Raw genomic sequence first — 9,718 nt, 5'->3', positions numbered from 1 at the left:
CAACCCGTCCAGGCCAGGGACACGCCATGGCATCCCATGAGTGCCGCCGGGGCGGAGGACCAGATACCCCCACACCCGACCAGAAGGTAGGACCCCGGTGAGCACACCAGCCCCGACGAGGCAGGACCCACACCCAGGCCATCACGGCATTACTGACGGCAGCAATCCTCAGCCCCCGGCCCCGCCCACAGCCCAGGAACAGTCCAGACCAGGCCCACGCTCCACCCCATCTCCCACCCCAAGGGTCCCCAAAGCAAGGCGCCCCCCCGCGTGCCCCCCACCATGCCCCCCCCAAGGGACGGAGGACGCACAGGTCCGCTCCAGAGCGCAGCAGGAGCACAGCAGCGTGCACCGCCCCATGATGCTCTATTCTTATCGTTGTCGTTTGCTGGATCATTGTGAAGGACGTGAAATCAGCTGTGCTGAATGTGTGTCTCATCCCTGAAGACATTCCTGTGTCTTCTGTGAGACACACACACACACACACGGACAGAGACAGACAGAGACACACACAGACAAAGAGACACACACACAGAGACAGACAGAGACAGACAGACACACACACACAGACAGAGAGACACACACACACAGACAAAGAGATACACACAGAGAGAGACACACACAGATGAACACTGTGGGAAAATTCTATTAATATTTAATGTGGACTCTGCCCCTGTGTGTGTGTGTGTGTGTGTGTAATATGAGACACAGTCACAGATGTGGGCGGAGCTTTGCACCATTATCTTTACATTTCTAAAAACAACACGTCATCATTTCAGCAGCTGAGACAAAATCTTTATTATCTGAGTGTGTCTGTCCCACAGTGAGGTGGACAGTGGTGAGGACAGTGAAGATATTAACATGTATTTAAAGGAACAGTGTGTGTTTTAACTCTGTAACAAAGTCAACGTCAGTGAGTTTGATGCTTTATTTCTTTATTTATAACTTTGTTTCCTGAAGCTCGACGTCTGTTCTGACTGATACATGTCTAAGTTCGCGCGCGGTGGGGGGGGGGGTGATCAAAGGCATCTTTAAAAACGCTTTCTATTTTTGCTCTAAATCTAAAACATGACAAAAACAACAGGAGACGCTGAAAAGCTACAAAAGATTTTCTCTGAGACTTAAAGGCATTGTTATGCTGCACACGCACACATGCAGACGCACAAGGTAGCCTCACAGAAGGTAGCAGCTAGCCTCACTGACTCGAACATTTAAACCTGCGCGACCAAAGCTACGTGATGATATGAAGTTTGTGTTTGTTGTGAATGCACCAGCATGTTTGAGTTGCTAATGTTGCTAAAGCGTTAGCTTTGGCTTGTGCTGTTGAAAAGAAAAAGAAAATTCTTGTCTGAGAACTCAAATCATGTGATCAGGGTGGAGGAGGAGCTAGTGTCTGTGCTGGAATATTTGCATAGCAGGATTTGATTGGTTTGTCCTTACTCTGAACATTTCTCCGCCTCTGCTACAGACGTCACATGACATGGTGCTAACAGTGCTAACATCAAAGCCTCTTCTGTGTTTTTGTGAGCGCAGCGTTTAAGTGTTAAAGGTATAAGCCGTGCTTTAAAGGGATAGCGCTGTGTGTCAGGTTTCAGTAGCAGTCCATGCTAACAGCTCCTCCACAGACCTGGAGGCGGGGCTCTGTATCTTTGGTCTGTTTTTTCTCTGCTAAGCACCGCCCCCGTCTGTCCGCCCTGTCACAGTGCAGCGGTTCGTGGCTGTGGTTTGGTGTGCAGACCTGGGTCATCAGGTGGGAGGGGCGGGACAAGGGGAGGGGGTGGTGTTTAGGAGGAGGTGGAGTTAAATGAGTAACAAGGGTGTCAGTCTGTCTTTCCTGTTTCTATGGCAACATGATGGGCGTGTCTGAGAACACGTTCGTGAAGGAGGCCGGCCCTCCTGCCTTCTGGTCATGGAGCTTCTGTTGTTACTCCGCCTCTAGTGGTAAGCCATGCCCCACGTGTCCTTGCTCTGCCCCAGAACCGGGCCCTGCCCTCAGTTTGCCATTCTGCTGCTCTCTGATTGGCTCCAGAAACACCACATGCTTGTTGGTACTGACCTTGTGTCCCGGGCCCTCGGTCGTCGCGGGTGGGTTCGGGGTGAGGATGGAGGATTTGGCACTTCCTGCTCCGGCCTCATTTTCTGTGCTGGCAGTGGGTGTGGCCTTGGCACAGTGAGAGCAGCGGCACGGCGTCAGGTAGAGGTACATGAGGATGAGCAGCAGACTGACCACGCAGCCCAGCAGTGTGGTGAACCCGGTGTTGAACTGGTGGGACTCATGGTGGCGCTGTGCTACTGTCACGTTGACCTCACTGGTCTGGTTGCGTTGCTGCTGCTGGTCCAGTGCCATGCACCAGTACACCCCGGCGTCCTCCACACGTGCCTCCACGATCTCCAGGCTGCCGTTGGTGAACATCTTCAAAGAGCCATTGTTCCCCGGCGGTGCCACATACTCCTGGTTTGGCGACACCCAGAGAAAGGTCAGACTGTGGCCGCTGAGGGCGGTGACACAGTGCAGCAGCGCTGCCTTCCCCTCCTTCACTGAGACGCTGTGCGTCCTCTGCTGGCCGAGCGCTGTACTCGCCGCACTCAGGTTACATTTTTTAAAGTAGCGATCGTGTTGGAAGAAGCGCACCGTGGCTTTCTGTAAACCATAGACCCGACAGGTGTGCTCGTGTCTGAAGTGCCTGACCGACACAAATCCCTGCTGCTCCCAGTGCCGGAACAGTCTGAACATGGAACATTCACACTCCAGAGAGTTGTTGTGAAGGTAGAGTCCTCTCTGGACCAGCTGAGGCAGGTTTGATATGTCCTCCAGAGGCAGCTTGAGCAGGCGGTTTGAGGACAGGTCCAACATGGTCAGGTGAGGGTGGCTCTGCTCTTGGATGGAGAAGAAGGGAAAGTGAGTGAGCCGGTTGTGGCTCAGGTACGCTCTCTGCAGGTTTCTCAGTCCAGACAGAGCTTGACTCTCCACCTGCACGATCCTGTTGTTGAACAGCAGCAGCTCCTCTAATCCAGGCAGCTCCAGGAAATAGTGATGCTCCACAACACGCAGCTGATTGGATGACAGATCCAGGTGGCGGAGCTGAGGCCCGGAGGTGTTCTGAAATGCCCCGGGGTGAACGGTGGTCAGGCGGTTGTGAGCCAATCGTATCGTCTCTAGTCGAGAAAGTCCTCTGAAGGCCCCGCCCTTCAGCTGACTGATGCGGTTGTGGCTGAGGTCCAGAGTGACTGCAGAGACAGGCATTTCACCGGGGACCCACTCCAGACCCAGGGCAGCGCAGCTGACAATGTCTGAGGCACAGAGACATCTGTTTGTTTGGGACGAGGCCTGGGACGGACATGCGGTGGTGTGGACGGTGTCCGACTGAAGCAGCTGGAGACAAATCAACATTGGGACGGACCACCATAATGGGGGCACTGCCACCACACCCTGTAGGAAACCAGCTCTACTGCCAACATTCATCCTTGATGCCAGTGGCAGGATGTGGACACGAGTGTCCTCTGCTCCTTCAGAAGGACCGCTGCAGATGTCCCCTCACTTCCTGTTTCTCATCCTTCATTGTGATGTAGATGTTTTTCTGTGTCACAGATGAGAGTGAAGTCAGAAACAGGACACAAACATCAGCAGTGATGGAGTCCAGGTGAGCGGCTGAAACCAGAGGAGGTGAAGAAGCTTCCTGTTGTTTGTCCCATCCTAGAACCTGCAGCTCTGACACTGTCCTCATCCGTCTCTTGGACGTGTGGAGGACTTTGTGTCCAGGTGGTTTCACACTTCCTGTCTTCACTCAGCAGCCGTGACTCAGTTGTAGCTTCTCTTGTTTTTTTGTGTGAGTCAGCTGTTTAACGTCCACAGTTCAGATCCTCAAAGAAATAAATCCATGTATCGTCCAGCACGCACACACACACACACACACACACACTCGTCTCTCTGATGGTTTTCAGCAGTGGGAGGACGACTGTGAAATCACAAACGTCACATCCTTCTCTCTCTCTCTCTCTCTCTCTCTCTCTGTTTCTGTCTCTCTCTCTCTGTTTCTCTCTCTCTGTTTCTGTCTCTCTCTCTCCTTGTCCCTCTCTCTCTGTTTCTGTCTCAGTCTCTTTCTCTTTCTCTCTGTCTCTCTCTCTCTGTCTCTCTCTCTCTCGGTCTCTCCTCGTCTCTGTCTCTCTCTCCTTGTCTGTCTCTCTGTCCTCAGCAGACAATGAAACCTAAACACGAGGAGGAAAGTTCAGGTCCAGATGAGGGTGAGGAGCTGAGCTGCTGCCTCCTCCTCTTCTCCTCTCAGTTCTGAGCAGCATCTGTCGCTTCTGGTGCTTTCCCAGCTCCTCCCCCTCCTTCTCTCCTCCCTCCTCCACTCCAGATTATCCCTCTTCTTCTTTCCTCTCAGTCTCTCTCCTCTTCTCCTTTCACTGCTACTCTCACTTTTCTGTGTCGATTTATGTGACTCACACACACACATACTCACTCATGTCTCTCTCTCTCACACACACACACACACACACACACACACATACCCTCTAACATACTCTCTCAACTCATTGGCCTAAATAATTATTATTGACCTGTTAATTTTAACGTGTAGCAGCTTTAAATCTTGTTATTGACTGGACCCTTGTGTCTATTGTCCCCTTTTGTCCTCCGGTAGTGTCTTCTTCTCATGCTGTCCTGGTTGTCAGAGACACTCCAGTCTTTAATGAAAGGAGACACACAGGTTGTCACTCGCCCTGTTACCGTAGCTTTAGGGAGCAGCGCTCTCAGTGTGAGGTGTCATGGCGGTTATGATAAGGTCAGAGGGAAATGTCACTGCGTTAGTTTCTCTGGACCAACTGGTACTGACCGACTACTGACCTTCTACTAACCATCTACTGACCGTTAATGACATGTTTTTTTTGGCCCCTCCCCCAGGACGTCTCGGGCCGCCTCCGTCCTTCTGTCTGATCCGTGCTTCCAGCTCCACTCCATCCAGTACCTGTTAGGAGAGGGGGCGGAGCCTTCCTTCAGCTCCTCCTCCACTGCCTGTCCTGTAGTTGGAGCGGTGGTTTCGTCCGTGGCTCCTCCCCTTCCTGTAAGCCCAGGAAACGCCGGCTCGTCAGAGCGTAAACACTTCTCCCTGCACACGTGTGAGTAAGAAATGTGACCACACGTGTGTATTGTCTGTGTGTGTCTGTGCACGTGTGTGTGTGTGTGTGTGTGAGAGAGATCAGGAGTTGAGCTGCCACTACAGCATCCTCCCCTGTTGCCACGACAACAGGGGACAAAATGTTTCCATGACCACCTCACACAGCATCATCAGAGGATTCGTGTGTGTGTTTTTACACTGATAGTCAGAGCTGACTGTGTCTCAGCGCCTCCTGCTGCTGAGACACAGTAAAAACATGTCTGTAAATATGTTCTTTTCTTGTGTCTCTGCTGGCAGCCTCTTCCTCCTCTTCCTCCTCTTCCTCTTCGTCTCAGACTAAAGTCAGTGTTGAGAGGAAATGAGCAGCGTCAGCTGCAAACATCCTCTAAAAGCTTCTCAGTGTGAAACCTCTGTCTCTCTCTCCATCTGTCTCTCTCTCTCCGTCTGTCTCTCTCTCTCTCTCTCTCTCTGTCTGTCTCTCTGTCTCTCTCTCTCTCTCCCTCTCTCTGTCTGTCTCTCTCTCTGTCTGTCTCTCTCGTCTGTCCCTCTCTTTGTCTGTCTCTGTCTCTCTCTCTTGATGGCTTTCGATTAGTCTTTCCATTTACCCTGCAGACAGATCATGTTTCAGTGGAGTGGTACAACCCCAGCCTGAGCTGTTAGTGGACTGACAGAGACACAGACAGACAGAGACACAGACAGACAGACCCACAGACAGACAGACTAGGAGGTAAAGTCAGACAGTGATTGGTTAGTGTAACAACTGTGGTGGTGATGTCATTTCCTGTTGTTGTATTGTCCTGTGAGTGAGTGAGTGAATGTAGCTCAGAGCTTCACTAGCAGGTGAGACAATGAAGACAGGGGACATCACTAACATGTCCATGTCTCTGTGTCCACAGACACTGACTACATTAGTGACCATGAGAAAAACAAGGTGGAGCTCATGTTGCTGTTTCTCACTGAAGAATCTAAACAGGCTGCAGCCTGCACAGCTGTGAGTACTACAGACCCCACCCACAGCAGCCCACAGACACGCCTGATCCTCCGTCCACTGCAACACTGAGACCACGTCCATTATTGATGAGACAAGGACACATTCACCTGTCATCCCCTCAGAGGTCAACATAGATCAGCAGAGGTCAGCAGAGGTCAGCAGAGGTCAGCATAGATCAGCAGAGGTCAGCAGAGGTCGGCAGAGGTCAGCATAGATCAGCATAGATCAGCAGAGGTCAGCATGTATCAGCAGAGGTCAACAGAGGTGTAATGTGTACGATGTGAACACTTTATGAGAATGTGAATGAAGGCGATGACAGGGTTAGTTTGATTTTGACCTTTTTTTAAGGACAAAACAGGTTTTAGTGATTTATTTGTCGCTCATTAGCATTTATTTTTAAACATATTATCGATGCATTAACGAGCTGCTGTGTTCATGTGTTCATTGATGAACACATGAATTACACTATCTGTTCATAAAGTTACTGATAGAGTGAAAGAATGGAGTTCTAAAACTAGTTTGGTTTATGATTATTATTGAACCATAAATTATAATTAGAACGATAAATTTACTTTATTTGTAAAAGAAATGTGAAGTTTAAATTCAAACGGAACATTTTTTTTAATCATCATAAAAGTACTTCATGTTTAAACTAGTTTCAGTTCATTCTTTCACTTTACTGTTCACTACATTTATTTATAAATCCGTCAGTATTCATGAAGTCAGCAGCGTTCTCCCATCATGCCTTTCACTGTTCATGAATGCGCCGAGCAAGTCGTTCAGAGCCCAGAGGCATTATGGGAGTTACACTACTGGACATGCTCTGTGGGCCGCACAACCAGGAAATAAACCAGGAAGCAACTGAGCCAAAGGGGCGGAGCTACATCCCCTTCTTACAATACATCCATGGTGCAGATGTTGTCAATGAACCATGAAGTCACATGATGTCTTGATGATGTCATCTTCTCTCTCTCAGCCGACCAGTGAAGAAGACCTGTGTCCAATCTGCTACGCACACAACATCTGTGCTGTGTTTAGACCCTGTTCACACAAGTCCTGCAAGTGAGTCACACACACACACACACACACAGACAAACATGGTGATGTGGGTTTTTCAGTTGCCATGGTGATGTAGGGTTAAACATGTGATCAACCCTGTGTTTCAGAGCGTGTATCAACCAACACCTGATGAACAACAAAGACTGTTTCTTCTGCAAAGCTACGATCACAGGAGTGGACGACTACAACAAGACAGCATGATGATGACGTCACTTCCTGTCTGTCAGTCAGGTGACTGAAACAAAGCATGGTTGTTTATTTACTTTGTTTATGATTGACGTGAAAATATTTAAATAAAAAATAAATATAAGCAAATCTTTTTCTTTTCAACGTCTTTGTGAGTTTTTAGAATCTGAAGTGTTCACAATATAAACTTAAGTTTTTTCTCATAATAATATCAACAATAATAACATGTTTGTGTGAAACTAAAATATAAATGTATCAAATATTTAACCACAATAAAAGATTTACCCTGATCACATGATCCTGAGTTTGTGTTCATTAAACACGTGGACGTCTTTGTCCCACTGTGAGACATGTGGACGTCTTTGTCATTGTCCCACTGTGAGACATGAAAATGAGACAAAACAGTCACAGTTTAGTATGTTGTCCAAAATGAGACAAAAAAGTCATAGTGTAGGTTGTCCAAAATGAGAAAAAAAAGTCATACTTTAGTAAGTCGTCCAATGTAGAACTTTCTAGCAGGCAAAGCTAACATTCTATCTGTTTATTGTTATAATTGGTATCAAAGCAATGTTGCCTTTAAAGTGCATTATCAATGCCATTTTTTGTTATATATTAACCTTCGTATGTGCTTTTGTAAATCTTCTATCATCAGAACCTGTACGACTTTTACAACCTGCTGTCTAACTACTAACTGACTGCTGTCTAACTGATGTCTTGCTACCGCTAACTGTGTATGTGGAATAAACCTTCAGAAAGACAGTCGAGTTGTACCCGCCGTACTTGTTCTGCTTGCCCCTTCCAGAAGGGAGTTTTGAACTGAAAGGATCAGCCAGTAAAAAATTGGACAGTTGTAAAACCGTTGTCGGTGCCATACCAGCAGAGTACGGACCGCTGAGTGGAGGACGGCGATCATGAAGCACCAGGACTGGAGAGCCGGGGACACTGGTGAAGCGACCGTGAATCACTACAATGGAGGAGCTGGAGCAAGTAGCTAACAGAGCCGTTGAAAGATTAAAGGAAGTGCCGCAGCAGTGAGGAAAGCTGTGAAGATTGCACAAGGAAGCCACTAACAGTGCTACGTTAGAGCCTCACAGACTTTGACGTTGGGACGTTGTCAGCTGGGGGCGTGGACGTGTGCCATTCGTAGATGTGTCGTTTGCAAAGAACTGAATCCTTTGAACGAGTCATTGGCAACGAACCACACTTTTTGAGAGAATCAAATCCTTTGAACAATTCCAATTCCGGAGTGCGACAGGAATTCAAAGGAGTAAAATGGCAGACAACAAGCCAGATCTGGAAAGCCTACAGCGGAGGCGATCAAATGCGCAGCGGAGCTTGACAACGCGTTTTAACCACCTCAAAGTTAACGCTGGCCACCTAGATGAATTGTCGGAAGAGTTGGCAGGATTGAAGAGCGATTATGGTGTTTTCGTCGATGCCTGCAATGAATATATTGAAGAACTGGGACAGATAGACCCAACGGACGACAACTGTAAACTGAGCAACGCCCTAGCAAAGAGGGACGCCATTGCGCAAAGGTACAGTGAGACTATGGAAATGCTGTGGTTCAAGGATGCTGAGCCGGATATAAGCACCCTTGTAACATGGTTCAATTCAGCTTTCGATCAGGCTGAGGTACTCGGGAGGAAAAATGCATTACAGTGGAATCAGCAAGAGGCCAGAAGGAAAAGACTGGATCAAGAACTCCACAAACTCAGGGAAAGACTGTTTGGAAAGACTATTGGCCATACGGTAAAGCGAAATGGAGACTCCTTTTAAATTAAAAAGGAGAAAGACATTGGTGCAAAGTCGGGAGGATCTCACTAAGCTGCAGTCTGACTTCTACGGGAAAGAGTTAGAAGTTTCTGTTCTGCGTCAAGACCTTAAGGCACCAGAAGAAAAGCTGAGCTTAGCACAGGAGGACTTGGCTGCTAACCACACCAGCCAACTCCTGCTAAGCAAACCACTGCTAACTCCAAAACAGACAGGTTTGGAGGCTCATGAAAGTGGAGCTTTTGAAGTCCAGCAAGCCAACCCCCATTTACACTTCTGAGAGACCCAGCTACCTTGAGAAGCCGGTCGACTGGAGGAGGATCCTAGAGGGGGTGGAGAAGATCCTGAAAGCAGGAGGCTTCTACCTCAAGCCCTGGGTCCGGTCTGGTCAAAGTGGGAGGAGGGACGAGGCAAAGACTGACCAAATGACTCTGATGTTGCCCAACCAGCTAAGGAAGGAAGACAACAAAGCTTTGGGGGTGGGCTACCTTGTGCAAGAAGAAAAGCTCTTTGAGATGGCTTTTATTAACTTCTCTAAAAGAAGGAAGAAAATGAGAACCGTGATTGACCTTACTGAAGGAGAACTGGATGT

The 9,718-nt window shown here is 48.5% G+C and overlaps 2 protein-coding genes across 2 annotated transcripts; one reads left to right on the top strand and one right to left on the bottom strand.

Annotated features, from left to right (window-relative positions):
- Positions 1-1,185: 1,185 nt before the first annotated feature.
- On the bottom strand, positions 1,186-3,555 carry LOC122761062 (amphoterin-induced protein 3-like). Its single transcript, XM_044016297.1, has one exon. It carries the CDS (start codon positions 3,461-3,463, stop codon positions 1,925-1,927), a length of 1,539 nt encoding a protein of 512 aa, XP_043872232.1. The 5' UTR covers positions 3,464-3,555; the 3' UTR covers positions 1,186-1,924.
- A 60-nt stretch (positions 3,556-3,615) lies between these two features.
- LOC122761063 (E3 ubiquitin-protein ligase RNF123-like) lies at positions 3,616-7,651 on the top strand. Its single transcript, XM_044016298.1, has 5 exons — positions 3,616-3,641; positions 4,904-5,118; positions 6,014-6,108; positions 7,085-7,170; positions 7,275-7,651. Exons 1-5 carry the CDS (start codon positions 3,631-3,633, stop codon positions 7,366-7,368), a joined length of 501 nt encoding a protein of 166 aa, XP_043872233.1. The 5' UTR covers positions 3,616-3,630; the 3' UTR covers positions 7,369-7,651.
- The last annotated feature ends 2,067 nt before the right edge of the window (positions 7,652-9,718 follow it).

The sequence above is a fragment of the Solea senegalensis genome, unplaced genomic scaffold (genome assembly GCF_019176455.1).
Source record: "Solea senegalensis isolate Sse05_10M unplaced genomic scaffold, IFAPA_SoseM_1 scf7180000014318, whole genome shotgun sequence".
Taxonomy (NCBI): domain Eukaryota; kingdom Metazoa; phylum Chordata; class Actinopteri; order Pleuronectiformes; family Soleidae; genus Solea; species Solea senegalensis.
The sequence above is the reverse complement of the archived record's forward strand: the minus strand, read 5'-3'. Positions and strand labels throughout refer to the sequence as shown.